This window comes from Mustela erminea, chromosome 2, assembly GCF_009829155.1.
Source record: "Mustela erminea isolate mMusErm1 chromosome 2, mMusErm1.Pri, whole genome shotgun sequence".
Lineage (NCBI taxonomy): Eukaryota > Metazoa > Chordata > Mammalia > Carnivora > Mustelidae > Mustela > Mustela erminea.
This window is the reverse complement of record NC_045615.1, coordinates 19,515,658-19,530,894: the sequence shown is the minus strand read 5'-3', so window position 1 is coordinate 19,530,894 and position 15,237 is coordinate 19,515,658. Positions and strand designations below refer to the sequence as shown.

Genomic DNA, 15,237 nt, shown 5'->3' with positions numbered 1-15,237 from the left:
ATGTTATTTCTTAACAGTAGAAATAACTCAGTGGATTTGATCTTGATAAGTAAAGAGCTTTTCCATTGGCCTTTACAGTGTCGGGTATGTGTGTGCTTTTTAAATGAGAAATGGGGATATCTCTACGAGTTTCACCTGACATTATCTCCTGTAAGATTAGAATGTGACCACATTTTCAGCTCCGAACACACCAACAGGACCTTGAGGCAAATTCATACGCTGAAAAAACAGCCATACGCTGTTCATCAGAATGTGGCAGCGTTCCAATTCGAGGAGCATTTGTGAGTCCCCATATTAATATTAAATGCAAGAATCTTTGTTCATGCAATGTTAAGGTTACAAATGTGCACATGCCAAAAGTGGGGAATAGCATAAAATAAGATTCTCATGGTGACATCTGTTCTCCACTATAGTACATGTTCTTTAATACGGTGTTCAGTTTGGAGAATGATTAGTTATGCAAAGCCTTCGGTCTGTGGTGTGATTAAGAACCTGAACTTGAGCATGTGGGGAAGCAGGGGGGAGGAGGGCACTACGCTAAGACGGGTTCACTGACAGTCAGGATTTTACTATATGATGTTGGGCAATTAGCTGACCCACACCTCAGGCTTTCTTGAAAGTAGAAGGAATAAGGTGCCTTCTTTTTAGTTCTCCCTAGTTCACAGAAGGTGAGGCAGAGATTCTGCTGAGGGCAAGTCTCCAAAGAATGTTGAACTTTCATCATCAAAGTTAGTGGTAGTGGCTTTCTGTTATGGGGTGGGAAAAGGCACCACAGAGATGCGGACTTCTCAGTTTTGTCTATTTGCCCGTGATTTATTTGAATTTACATCTGTCATGCATTAATGCATATGTTCCCTCCTTTGCCTATAATTAGTGAAATCTTAACCAAATCAACAAATATGTATTGTCTACTATATTTAAGATCTGTGTAAAGATAGAGGAGAAGTAAAGATGACCAAATCAGAAAATGTAAGTAAAGTACACAAATACCACCTACAGGACATATACCATATACAGGACACACAGCTGGAAAGTATTGCATTTTCAATACAGTGGAAGGAAGTGCCACTGTTTGTACAAATCTGTTATTTGATTTTTTAATAGTTTGATTTGTAGCTGAAATATTATAGTTGATATTTTTGTATTTAATTTATTTGATTTCCATTCAATTTTCAAACTGAAATGGAAGATACTTTTTTTTTTTTTAGATTTTTCCTTTTGCTGAACTACTTTGGAGTTGTATCATTGAGTATCATCTGTTTCTTCACATATTTTCAGGCCAATAGATATTTACATGTTTGGTTTGTGAGCCAAAAATCCATTTTTTATTCTTTCAATCCTGAAATGATTGAATAGAGTGGCTCAGATTTTTCATTTATTTCTATTTATAATGATAATGCCCTAACTCTCTTATACAAGTTCAATTCTTCAGACCCCTTGTCGATAGGATATCAGTTTGGAATAGGATTAAATTGACGTTAAGCCTTCCATAGTGTATTCGACAGGGACATTTGTGTTCAAGGCAGCTGATAAGACCGTGTTTTCTTCTGAGACCATAGAATGCAGTGACACTTGCCACCTAGGAGAGAGAAAAATGAAACACATGACCATGGCCTCTGTAGGACCTGGTCCAAATCAAGGTCATCAGCCTATGAAAATCTCCAGGCCAGCCACTGTCAGCCTTTTTCTACTTTGATACTGAGACTAAAGATGCTTCACAAAAAGGAGTGACACACCCCGTGGACACACCCAGAGGGTTACTGTGGGGTAAGGGAAGCCAGAGATGACACACACACTCCTCTAGGTTGAGTATCCTGGGTTCAGATCCTGGCTCTACCTCTGAGCAGCTCTGTGAGAAAAGGCCGATTCCTTAATGGTTCTGAGCTTTGATTTCTCTCTTCTATAAAATATAGATAATAATGAGACCAATCTTTTTTTTTTTTTTTTAAGATTTTATTTATTTATTTGACAGACAGAGATCACAAGTAGGCAGAGAGGCAGGCAGAGAGAGAGAGAAGAGGAAGCAGGCTTCCTGCTGAGCAGAGAGCCTGATGCGGGACCCAATCCCAGGACCCTGAGATCATGACCTGAGCTTAAGGCAGCGGCTTAACCCACTGAGCCACCCAGGCGCCCCTAATGAGACCAATCTTAATGCATTGTTGTGAAGATTAAATGAAATAATGCAAGCAAAGGACTTGGCCTTAGCACCATGCCTGGAACAAAGTAAGTGCTAAGTAGACCTTAGCCAGAGATACTCGAACTATTAACAATGATACTATTATGGAGATGGCCTGATATATATTTGTTTTAAAAATAAAATATTTGCCAACTGTGTTACTTGTTATTCTTAGTAACAAATTACCAGGGCTGCCAATCACTATGGCATACTTTCATAGGAAAATACTAACAATCCTTTCCCTTCTCTCCTAGCTAACAAGGTATTTCCTGATCCTGTCTGTGATCCCTAGTGGGGGGGATAAAATCATTAAATAAACCAACAAACAGAAATCTCTACCATATGAAAACACATAACTCTGTTTAATCAAATAGATAGCATTTCTGGGTCAAGAAGAAAAATATTCGTGATCATTGTTGCCTAAAGATGTTAAAGCTGACATCAACTAAAATAAATTTTATAAGGTGCTAAAGCCCAAGGTCAAGAGAAAGGCAAAATAGAAGAGTTATATTTTCTATTAATACAGAATTGAATAGATTAGGAGCAGAGAGAGAAGACTGAAAATTTGAAACTGGATGTAGTCACACAAGAATATTGCAGTGTCTGGGAGCTGATAAGGGCTTTAAGAAAATTTAGAAATCTTTAAAGGAATGGATGATATGATCAAGGCTTGTCCGTAAGAAAAGAGGACTAGAATAATTGAGAATGCCAGTGGATTCCAATCTTAGTGAAGAGAAGTGCAGAATCCCTAGAGGCTTACTTGAATACTATTTGGAGATGGCTGTGACTTGAATTTTAAAAGAAATATACTAAATATTTTTAAAGTACTCTAGAGGTGTGATGCAGAGCACATCATGTAATTTTAGGAGGATGTGGACGTTAAAATCTTCATCCCTTAAGATGTATTTTCAGAAGTCCGAATTTTCATATATCTTAACATATTCTGCTGTTTTCCTTTAGTTTTTTCAGCCCCACATCTATTCAATAAGTACATATTAAATACCTCGTTCAACACCAAACAAGAGAAAAATGGTCCCTCTTTTTGCCCAATTCTGTTTGCCCAGACGATGATAATGTCTTTTTCCCGAGATGTCCTGATATGGCCCCATACTTTCTAATAATTTGTAGGAGGAAACTCTTTCAGAGTTAAAAATTTGCCATCACCTAATACTCGGTGGGTTAGCTCCACATTTGAGTGCCTGTTTTTTCCTTCCCTGGGAAAAGTTGGAAGAATAGTTATTATAGGGTCTTATTCTGAGGCAAGTGAATGCTGACCTAAAAGGAATTTGGTAAGTAAAATTTACATAATAGGTGCTTGGAGTTTTGATATGCAGCAAACCACCAGTAGTCAAGAACCAGGAAGGAACAGGAGGAGGTGGGCAAGGGAAATGAGGAGGAAGCTCTTCTGAGTCCTCCAATCTGTCCCTTTAGGTCCTGGGGGAAGCGTTTGGGTTGCCCAATAAAGCCCTCTTTAAATGTATGCGATCGCAGATGCTTGTTCTTGATGGTTGGTGAATACAGGAAAATGTAAAGTAGAACAAATCAAAGCTGCAGCAGATTTGTCTCTGATAAAAGAAACCAGAATGCTTGCATTTACTTCTTTGATCTTATGGTAAAGAATAGTATAATGTAATGAATGGTCAAGGATATGGGCTTTGGAAACAGACAGACTTGGGTTTGCAATAGGCTGTCCCTTGCTACCTGGGTTACCTTGAATTCATTGCTCAACCTCCCTAAGACGCTACTTCTTCTTCTTCCTCTTCTTTGTTTTTTTTTTTTTTTTTTTTTTTTTTGTAGAATGGGGTTGATAATATCAGTAACCAATGCATAATGCTGTTATAAGTTTCAATATAATATGTGTAAACTGCATAATGCAGTAGTTCACACAATGGTAAATCTGCCATAAACGTAGGCTATTGTGTTAGTTATGCATTATCTCATTGATATACCTTTAATAAACTCTGATACTGTTTTGCCTAACGGAGATAAACTGCCAGAATGGGGTGAAACTAGGTATACAGCCTTTATCTGTTCCAGTTATGTTCAGCTTACCCACAGTGAAATTAATCAAATGAGCATCTGTATTTATTTGTTTTTTTTCCCTCACATAATAAGGAATTCAGAAGTAGAGAGGCTAGGGCTGGAGGCAACTGTTTGAGTCCCAGCCTCCTTCTAATGTTCTGCTCTACCAATCCTTATTAGATGGTTTTCATCTTCATGGCTAAAAGAGGTCTGCTCTCGCTCCATACATCTAAGGAAAAAGAGCCCAGGGTGAATGGCCTTTTTACAAGACTGTCATTTTTTTCGGGGAGTGGGGGAATGTCGGAGACTCTCTCCGCAGGAACTCCTACCTATGTCTCATTTGCTCAAACTGTGTTTCGTGGCTAGCACCTCTCTGCAGTGGAGGCTGGGAAGGCATGTTTTTAATTGGGCACAAAACCTCCTCAAAAATACAATAATTGTAGCTCTGTTAGATATCACGTAAGCAATCAGCAGTGTCTGTTACAAAGCCTCAAGTAGGACATAGCTCTCAGGCCTAATGGTTTTCTAACAAAGATTTATAAATGTCCTCAACATTGGGATGTTCTGAGACATCTGCTGAGACTTTAAGTCCTACTACTGTCATTAAGAAGAGAGATGATCACTGATAGATGTATTTGGCAAGATAATAACCAAAGTCCTTTAGATGTGACTCCTGAATCAATATTGTCAGTTTGCTTTTACATTGTAACGTAGAATCAGTTTGCCATTTAGTTCAACAATCATGATCTTGGTGATGTGACTGTCTCACTTGTTCAGTAAGCACTTGTTGAGGCCTCTGGTCTTGGAAATATGAGTGAGGGGAAAATGTGGGAGAAACATCCAAATTCCCAATGGATTTTTTTTTTTTTTAAAGGTTAAGTTAGGCAGATGTGACAGAGTCTGGCAGTGATGCTCCATGTTTGGATGCTTAGAGAAGTTTCTGGAAATTCTCAAGTTCTATGTGATCAGCCTCACTGGACTTAGGGGTACCAAGTCCTAGCTGTTTTTGATTACCAGAGGATTTGAGGTTCAGTTTTCTTCTATTGATTTAAAATGCTCTGCACCCCCCCCCCAAAAAAAAAAACAGATGTAGGAAGCATTTCTGATTCTTATTCTTTACCAGTTTAAGAGATTACCGGTCAACCAGTAAGAATTTCGTTGAGGCTAACTGTTGCCTAGTACTAAGCAAAAAATGTCGTCCAACTTTTCTGTTGATCCCAGGATGTTTACTAAGAACCAGTTTCACAAACCGTTCTATAGACTTTGGTATTGATTTCTCAAGGCTGAAAGGAGCCTGAATGAGAGTGTGGGGCAATTGTTTAAGTTCTTTGGGCTTCAGTTCCTTAAATGTAAGAAGAGGACTTTGGAGAAGAGGATCTTTAAGGTTCTTCCATGACATAAGGTTTGGGGCAGGATGGAGCCTTCATAACTGTGGAAGTCTTGATTCTGGTTCTCAACCTTGATTCTGATAAAAGTTGTGGGGTTCCCTGGAGTGGTAGAGGACCTGGAATTTATGCCTTGGTTTCTTCCTCATGGAAATACAAGAGTTGGATTTGACGGAATCTGAGCCCTCTACTTGATCTAATGTTCTATTGAGTAGAGTTTGGTAGAACTCCCTCCCAAATTCTACCAGCTGCATTTATTCCTTGGGAAGTTTTGGAGAAATGCTTGACGGGTTTCATCTTCCCAGGGCCTGTGTGTGGACTCTCCCTAATTGAGGTAAGCAGTAAAGTTTGAGATTCAGAAGATCAACTGAGAACTCTTGTGCCTGAGAAGCACCACCCAGTGTTTTTAATTGGTCACAGACTGACCAAAACGATCAGTAGTTCTGCTGTCCTGTCTGTTTGTTGAGCTGACATCTTGACCAGCAGAAAATCCCACACTTTGGGAGAGTGTTTGAAACGGTCCTTAAAGGGGATTTGGTTACACCAAGACCTGCAGAGAGGTGACCCTAGGGAACCTAATAGATCTGGTACGACCTGCCAAGTTACCCTAAGTTGAAGTGACCTTTAAGAAGGCGGGGGGTGGAATTAAGGCTAGAGAAGAACTGCAGACACTAGAGCAGAGATGTCAACTCCCCAAGAGTCCTTGACCACAGCTGACTCCTCAATTCACAAGCAGCCCTCAGAAGGCAGCAGAGCTCATGAAACCACAGGATGGAGCCCACAGGGCCAGGATCTAACCAGAGAATCACCTATCAGGATTCTGCCTCTAAATACACAGGATTTCAGAATTTCACTTGAGATCAGCCTTGAAACTCAAAGCTTGACAATGAAAGAAAGAAATGATCAAAATACCATCTGTCATAATGGAAAATGCAGGCGGCCCCAGAGCCTCTTCCTCCTGCAGCAGCCAATGCAGATTTAGTCAATCTGGACAGTTCTTCATGCGTTGAGGTCACATTTTGGCCAATCTTTTGCTTACAGCTTTAACCAAATAAAGCCTTCTCCTCTCCGCCTTTCTGTTGCCAAAGTCAGGTTGCGAGATGGTTCTTTGAGAAGATTGTTTTGGCAGGAGATACAGAGATCTTCTCATACAGCAAAACACACCAACAAAGCAAACAGTTTAGTCGGGGACTAAATGGTGTTCGAATGGAAAAGAATCAAACTCAAGTCCTTTCCTTTGCCCTGCTTGTTCTTGTTCTTTTTTTTGTATGGTTTGCAGGGGGTGGCAGGGTGGTGGGGGTGGGTTGTTTGGTTTTCTTACCAAAAATGTTCCCCAAGTGTCAGTGAAAGGCCCAAGGGAATTTTCGTCAGGAATAACTAGTTTACCTCAGACGGAAATGGCTTTTAGGATTTTCCCATCTGATCTTCCTCTTGTTCCTTCTTTATTCTGACTCTCGACATACTACAGTTTCTAACTTCTCTGTGGCTGGAAATATTCTAGGCTGACACTTTTAAGAAAAACGGAAAGAAATCCTAGTGTCTGTGAATTGTTGCTAAATCTGCACATGTCCACTTGTAACCAAGAATATTAAACTCAGAGCCAAAGAACAGGAGGAGAAGAAAAATCCCTTCCTTGTTTGTTGTAGACTTGGGCATTGATCCCATAAGGCTTGGAGGAGCTTCAGTGAGCCCGTGGGTCTGAAGTCTCTGCTCTCCCAGAGTCATGAGCCGGGTTACCTGGGGTAATTCATTTCTCTAGGCCTCAGTTTCCTTAGAAGTAAAAAGAAAACATTGAAGGAGAAGATCCTTAAGGTTTCTCCCTGAACTTGGGGTAGGATGGAGCCTTCCTTGCTATGAAAACCTTGATTCTGGTATTTAACTTTTTTAAAAAATTCTTTTATTTTTATTTATTTATTTGACAGAGAGAGATCACAAGCAGGCAGAGAGGCAGGCAGAGAGAGAGAGGAGGAAGCAGGCTCCCTGCTGAGCAGAGAGCCCGATATGGGTCTTGATCCCAGGATGCTGGGATCGTGACCTGAGCTGAAGGCAGAGGCTTTAACCCACTGAGCCACCCCTCTGAGGCACCCCTCTGGTACTTAACTTTGTACAAGTTGTGTGGTGCCCTGGGGTGGGAGAGGGCTTGGAATTTTTGCCTTGGTTTCCTCCTCATGGAAACGAAAGGGATGGATTTGAAACAATCTGAGTTCTGTACTTGATCTAATGTTCCTTCAAGTCTGTCAGACCCCCTCCCAGATTCTAGCAGCTGGATTTATTTCATGGAAGTTTTTCAAGAAACACTTGCTCAGGTTTATCGTCCCAGGATCCGCGCGTGAAATGAAACGTGTCCCCTTGGATCACTAGGTCATAAGAGGCACGGTATGCCAAACTGGTTGTTAGACCTCATCATTATGAATAAATCCCACAAACGGGAAGAGCAGAGACCCTCGTATTGGGACTGCTAAGATGGTGACCCTCCTTTCACTCGGCTCTTGTTTTTCTAGCTGTACCATGGGGATAAAAATGCTTGCTCCTATATGCGTTATTTACTTCAGGTAAAACAGAAACCGGTTTAAGAAAGAGGGAAAGTCCCAAATGACATTCAAGACAAAAGCTACAGGTGGGGAATTAGAGGGGAAAACAACTGATCAGATAAAACTGAATAGTCAGGAATTTGGGGGAAAAATTAATGGATATCCAAGGAATGAGAGCCTAAGACGATGAAGATAAATAAAATGCTTTGTAGGAGACAAAATCCTGGGAGACTCTCTATAAAAAAGATACCATTAGAGGAGGATTTTGCTATAAAAGAAATGAAGAAAATCATTATTCACAGCTACTTAAGATAATGAAACAAGTGCTAAGGGATATGGGAATAAAGATGAAAAAGAGCAAAATGTTTTAAAATAATACCATATTCCAAACTGTTTCATGACCATGAACAGTTTAAAAGCGATAACTAGTATGTGGATTTTTCTGCTAAATGTTATACTTCAGTAAAAAGTTTTATACAGCAGGGGTGCCTGGGTGGCTCAGTGGGTTAAGCCTCTGCCTTCGGCTCAGGTCATGATCTCAGGGTCCTGGGATCGAGCCCCACATAGGGCTCTCTGCTCAGCAGGGAGCCTGCTTCCTCCTCTCTCTGCCTGCCTCTCTGCCTACTTGTGATCTCTCTCTCTCTGTCAAATAAATAAACTCTTAAAAAAAAAAAGTCTTATAAAGCAAATTCCTTATGAATCTAAAAGAGACTAAGTTTTTTGTTTTCGTTTTTTTAAAGATTTTATTTATTTATTTGACAGATAGAGATCACAAGTAGGCAGAGAGGCAGGCAGAGAGAGAGGGGGAAGCAGGCTCCCCACTAAGAAGAGAGCCCGATGCGGGGCTCGATCCCATGACCCTGGAATCATGACTCGAGCCTAAGGCAGAGGCTTTAACCCACTGAGCCACCCAGGCACCCCTTGTTTTTTTTCTTAGCAGAACAGAAGAAGATAATTGAGGTGGAAATGAGCTCAGCTAGCTGTGTGCTTGTTGCTCTAACAATGAATGTGAAGAGTTCTTCATAGGGTGCTGGGATTCTGGGTTAACCAATCAACAAAGCCCACCAGCAAGTTTGTCTTAAAAAAAAATAATCTTCTGGCTTGTTGTTATTGGGAGGAAGTAAGGCTATAGAACCTTTGGGGTATGGCTCAGACTCACAGATACGTTCCTTAAATCACAGTTCTTGGGTTGAGGTTAAAACGCCTATTCAAAAGACAGATAGCCTTATTTTCACCCTGAATTGGCCTTAAAACTTAAGAAACGCTATCTCCAGGCCTCAGTCTTACTCACTATAAAAGAAGAATAGTGTTTATCCCCTGCCTCACTGAGATGCTGTCATTCAGTCATTCATATAGTCAACATATCCACATTACACCCATGTTACATATCAGGCACTGTGCTAATGCTGACCACGCAGAAGTCAATCACGTCCAGCCCCATCCGCTCTAGGGGGAGGGGATCCCGAGAACGCATTTATGGAGCGCCCCTGCCTGTTGGACTCGCTGGCTGCTGTACATGAAAACGATAGATGTAATACAGAAGATATGTCAACAAATAACAGGGAAGGTGGTGCAAGGAACGCATTCACAAAAGTGCTTTGGGACTTTTATGGGAATAAAAGGGGAAGGGAAGTGAGTTATTCTGCCTGGGGAGCTGGGGAAGGCTTTACCGAGAAGATGAAATCTGGACAGGACTGGTTGTACAGAAGTGCGGGGATGGGGTGGGGCCTCTGGTGCGGGGTACAACCGATTCACAAACTACTGAGGGCCTCAGAGGGACTGGTGTGTTTTCCAAAAGGGCAAGCGACTCTCTGCTGAGCGTTTGGGGGTTGGGGGTGAAGTGGGGAGCTGAAGGTGGGCAGTGGTTCTAGAAGGATTGTGACCCTCTTCAGGAGGCATTCAAAGGAGCCTGGCCCGGAGTGGCCATTGGAATACAGGACAAGATACATCCACTCCGTGCCTCCAAAAGACCATTCTGGAACCAGTGAGGCGGGCTACTGGTGTGGAGAGGGGCTGTTCGGGAGGCTTTACTAGCAACCATAGTGACAGGTGATGACTCCGTTTAGGCAGAATTGAGATCCCAGAAAGATCGTTGAGATCTTTTGTTTGTTCGTTTCCAAAGGTTTTTAAAAATCAAATAATAGAAAAACTTTACATAAAAATATGTCAATCTTAGCTTCCACAATGTTGTGCACACACACACACCACACACCCATCGGAACATGAACTCTTTTTGTGAAACTTGTGGCCTGTGATCACGGTGAGAGCCAGACCAACTCAGGTCCCAGGGTCCCAGGACACGATGGAGCTGGGTGTCTGTGTCTTAGGAATCAAGATACTCACTGGGGCTGTCCCCACAGGTGTCTCCCGGATGTAGGGTTACATTCACAGATACTAATGCAGGCCTATGAATCAGTCTTTATAAATATTTCTTTATCAATAGGCTCACAATGTAAATATCATAAAATATTTCTTCTTTTTAAAGACTTTTTTATTCATTTGAGAGAGCATGCACCAGTGAGAGCAGGAGCAGGGGGCAGGAGCAGAGGGAGAAGGAGAGGCAGGCTCCCCGCTGAGCAGGGAGTCAGATGTGGGGCTCAGTCCCAGGACCCGGGGATCATGACCTGAGACGAAGGCAGATGACCAACCAGCTGAGCCACCCAGGCGCCCCAGTATAGGGAAATATTTCTGGTAATGGTCGATCATCAAGAACAAGAGACGGAATGTGCTGGCTGTTCTGGCTTGCCCTTCCAGAGCCTATGACTGGCCGTAGTTGACAATTCTCAGGGTTAATGCGGGCCAGTCCTGCTTCGGAAAGGCAAACCACACACGTTCCCAAGCATGTCCGTGCTGGGTGCCCATCCCATTCAGATCTCCACCTAGATCCAGACTGATAGCTTTTGGGGACTGACTGGATGTGGCAAAAGAGAGGGAGGGAGGGATCCAAAAAGATTCTGCAGCTTTTCAAGTGGTATTTGAGGGGCCCTGTTTTCAGGACACATGGAGGAATGGCCCGCCCGGTGCTTGTTTTGTCAAAATAACGCCCCCCTTAGCACCGCCTGCTGATCCCTGGAGCCTCACCTCGCTACGATTTCCAAGTCTGTTGTGGGCCCGCTGCAAACGGGCTGTGGTTCCTTGTTCCAGCCTCTGAAGTGAAAACGGGTGGCTGCTAGAAATGGAGACATCAGGCCGGCAGAGGAACTGGCAGAGGAGCTGGCAGAGGAGCCGGTGTAGACAAGGTTTGGGTCCCAGCACTGGTCTGGTCCTTATGCCTCTAGCCGCTTCACCGTGACTGGACGGTGTTCTTCCTGCTTTAGTTACAGCAAATATTCATAGTTTTAATAGTTTTCTAAGGCTTGTGGAGGGAATTGGCGTTCTTATGATGCTTCAGCTTCTTAAGTGTGTAACTAATACTTGAAAGAATTATTAGGAGACTTCTTTACTTTTAATTGCATCATGTTTGGTATGTGACCCAATTAATTCATTCTAGTTGTGAATGTTATTGGAAGACCCTGTGCCCTCTTGACCTCTCCTTATGATTATGACTGGTGCCCTCCTTTGAAGCACCATTTTGATTACACACTTAAAAGGAACCACTAAAGTACCCTCTCATCGCTGCGTGGCTGAATGGCCACTGCTTGCTTGGGTTCAAGGACAGTCATCTGAGAGTGGATCTGGTGTCCTCAACAGCTCAGTGGCCAGGACCTCCCTTTTCGCCCCCCCCCCCCCCCCCCCCCCCCGCCCACCATTCTGCCCCTTCCTGCCCTCCCCACCACCACCAGGGTTTTAGTCACATGGTCCTGCTTTCGTAAGACTAGCTGTTCTCCCTGAGACCCAAAGAGCTGTGTTTTAACAAACAAAGATAAATCAATAAATGGGCCTTATCAGTGTTGGGATTGCAGGCAGGTGCCTCAGAGCAAACAGGATTGCGATCCCCCGCCACCCCCGCCCCATCCTCCTCCCCCCCACACACACTTGTATTGGTTTCCGCTCATCCTTAGATTACACTATCTGGCAAATCTGCATTCAAACAAAAACTGATCCCGCCCACTCACCCAAACACAGGTGGAAGTCTGTATCTGGGAAGCAGTTTTGTTTGTTTTTTAAGATTTTATTTATTTATTTGACAGAGAGAAAGATCGCAAGTAGGCAGAGAGAAAGGGGGAAGCAGGCTCCCTGCTGAGCAGAGAGCCCAATGTGGGGCTCGATCCCAGGACCCTGAGATCGTGACCTGAGCCGAAGGCAGAGGCTTAACCCAGTGAGCCACCCAGGCGCCCCGGGAAGCAGTTTTAACTACATTGTGGGAAATAAAGTTCCCTCTGTTGAGGTCTCTGTCCGGTGGTCTGAGCATTTGCATCCACGTGGATCTTATGAAGAGTTCTTTCTGCCATTTAATTATCACCACTTGGCATCGGGTTCTATAAAGCAACATCTAGTGCGCTTTAAGAAGGTCCACGATCATTTACCGAGGTTAAGGACAAGCTGTCAACTCAGTAAATTGTCTTGTTGTTCAGAGCGAGACCTTCAGAGGCCTCTTAGTGGCCCAGACAAGGGTCCTCATCAGCATGTCCTTTCACTCCTTTTTGATACTCTCTCTGTCACCCATCTCCCTGCATCACTGTAAAAGTTACGTTTGTGCAGCCCATTACAGTTCCTTGAGAAGAAACACAGCTGAGAAAATCAGAGGGAATCCTGTGGATGATGATGGGAAAATAAGAACTGTTATTTAAGGGAACAAAAGGATGTATTAATGTCCACACATCTCAGTCGTGGCTGTGAGTTATGTACAGGTCATCCGTGGCACTCATCACTTTCCCTAATAGAATGAGACCTCTGGGGAAACTTTGGTCATGCCCTCCTGCCTTATGGAGTTTTATGTGGAGTAGTGTCTGTGTCCACTGAGGTTGTACCACAGACAGGCTGGCTTATAGTAACAGTGGAAATCTATTGTTCTCAGTTCTGGAGACCAGAAGTCCAAAGTCAGGGTGTCAGTATAGTTAAGTAAGGGCCCTTACCCAGGTCCCAGACTGCCTACTGCTAGCTGTGTCTCTACGTGGCAAAAGGAGCAAGAGAGTTCTTGGAGTGTGTGTGTGGGGGGGGTCCTCCTTTTTAAGAGCACTAAGCCCATCCATGAGACTCACCCGCACCACCCACCCATGTCAGCCCTGGGGGGGATTGGGCATTAGGGTCTCACATATGAATGGGGCAGGGGGAGAGGGGGCAGGGAACATCCGTAGCAAGTAGGATGCAGCTGTCATCACCAAGTCTATGAGGTTAGGTTCCCCATGAAGGATTTGGCACAACCCAGAACGTAGGGCAAAACTTTTCTTCATAAGGGTGCCTGGGTGGCTCAGTGGATTAAGCCTCTGCCTTCGTCTCAGGTCATGATCTCAGGGTCCTGGAATCGAGCCCCACATCGGGCTCTCTGCTCAGCAGGGAGCCTGCTCCCCCCCGCCCCCCGCCTGCCTCTCTGCCTACTTTTGATCTCTGTCAAGTAAATAAATAAAATCTTAAAAAAAATAAAAACTTTTCTTCATAAAGGACAGTGGAAGTATATTTCCTTCAGGGGATCCAACTATTTGTTTTCCTGTCAGAATCCGATGAGGCGCTCTTTATTGGCCATCCGGTGGCAAGAGTGCGCATATCTGGGGTTTTAACAAGCCACGCAGCCATTCACCCACTGAGCGAGTGTTGAGTACCGACTCCATGCTGCGCTCAGTGCTAAACCGAGCGGCCAGCCTACTGGAGGCCTTGGTTGGCTCACCTTTAGTGACAGAGAGAGAGAACACCGGAGACTTGTCTCGAATTGGAATCCATTTGCCACCACGACTCTCGGGAACATCCTTCTTGGAAACCGGAAATGAACACGAAGACCAGAGATTACTGGAACTTACTGGCAGTTACCAGGCACATTCTTCAGAAGGAAGCCTTTGTTAAAGTCCTGATGAATGTTGATGAAAATAAAATTTGTTCACGATGTCTTGTTTACCCCTGATGATGCTTTGCTCTTTTGGCCCAGACACAGAAAAGATAGTACTAGAGGCAGGAAATGGATTGCCATCCTGGAAATTCAATGACCAGCTTTTCCCGTGTGATGTGTGTGGGAAAGTGTTTGGCCGACAGCAGACGTTGTCTCGACATCTCTCACTGCACACAGGTGAGTCAGGAACTCACGCGGATGCCTTCCGCACTCTGAGTCACCGGCTTCTCTCTTCTCGGGAGCTTGAGTTTCTCTAAGAGAGTTTTAACAGGAAGTGGTGGAAATGTTTCTATCCCGACCTTTCAAACCACGTTATCTGGCACGTTCAAAGGCGACCCTGGAAAAGGTTTTTATTTGTATTGAAAGGAGGATTGATGAGGAAAGAGAGACACGTAGGTGTATCCAAGTAAAATTCTGGAACTCTAAGAAACATACCGCTCTCATCTTCAGGGTGCAGGGGCCGGGGCTGCACCCCATCTCATTGGTTTCATCCTGGCGTGGTAAATGGGAGCAGCAGAGGGACAGAGCAGCTGGTGGGAAACAGTTGCTATCTTTACCTTCACGTAATAGTAGAGAAATGTGCTTGATTCTGCGTGTTGCAAAAGGGAAGGCAACCAAATTAGGAAAGGATAAAGGAGGAATAAATAGTAACTTAATTAATGCAACAAAAATCAGTTCCTTCTCCCCCGGGAGAAAGAACTGTACTTTATCTGCACCGTGGGGCTCCATCCTGAACCCCGCCAAGCCCCAGGCCACCAGCTCTTCAAATGTGGGGGACCATCTACGGTAAGAATGATGATGCCTTACATTTTGTTGGAGGAAAACCTCATTCCTCATTCTTCTCTGTGAAGTAGATAAGAATGGTATTTTGTAAAGCCAAGCCCAGTAATATAGAGGAAGAATCAGGGATAGAAAATGCAGTTGCTCTTTGCTTTTTCTGCCACCTTTGGCCACCTTTATCTGCACCACTGAAAGCAAAGCCTGCTCCTTTTACTATAATTTGCTTGATGAATCGAATGAATTCAGAATGCCACTCTGCAAAGAGTTCTGAAACATTGTCAGTTTTATGAGAGGGTTATCATTAAGAAATTAATTGCAATTTTTAATTTTATTTACATAAAATGAAAATTTCCCATTCAATTA

General features: G+C 43.5%; 2 protein-coding genes across 13 annotated transcripts in view; one reads left to right on the top strand and one right to left on the bottom strand.

Moving 5' to 3' along the window:
• ZNF827 (zinc finger protein 827) overlaps window positions 1-15,237 on the top strand; it is a 166,972-nt gene that overhangs the window by 135,273 nt on the left and 16,462 nt on the right. For all 11 annotated transcript variants that reach the window (XR_004283148.1, XR_004283147.1, XM_032332416.1 and 8 more), the window contains exon 9: window positions 14,134-14,271. Coding sequence is in view for 9 of the 11 variants with exons in the window: in XM_032332416.1 (XP_032188307.1) it covers window positions 14,134-14,271 (138 nt within the window). In the remaining 2 variants the exon portion in view is untranslated. The remainder of the gene's footprint in view (window positions 1-14,133; window positions 14,272-15,237) is intronic.
• The window catches only part of C2H4orf51 (chromosome 2 C4orf51 homolog), an 82,765-nt gene continuing 68,864 nt past the window's right edge, over window positions 1,337-15,237 (bottom strand). The window contains exon 6 of one of the 2 annotated variants that reach the window (XM_032332425.1): window positions 1,337-1,579. In XM_032332425.1, coding sequence (XP_032188316.1) covers window positions 1,421-1,579 — 159 coding nt within the window. In that variant the 3' untranslated portion in view covers window positions 1,337-1,420. The remainder of the gene's footprint in view (window positions 1,580-15,237) is intronic. The other variant, XM_032332432.1, reaches the window with a different exon arrangement.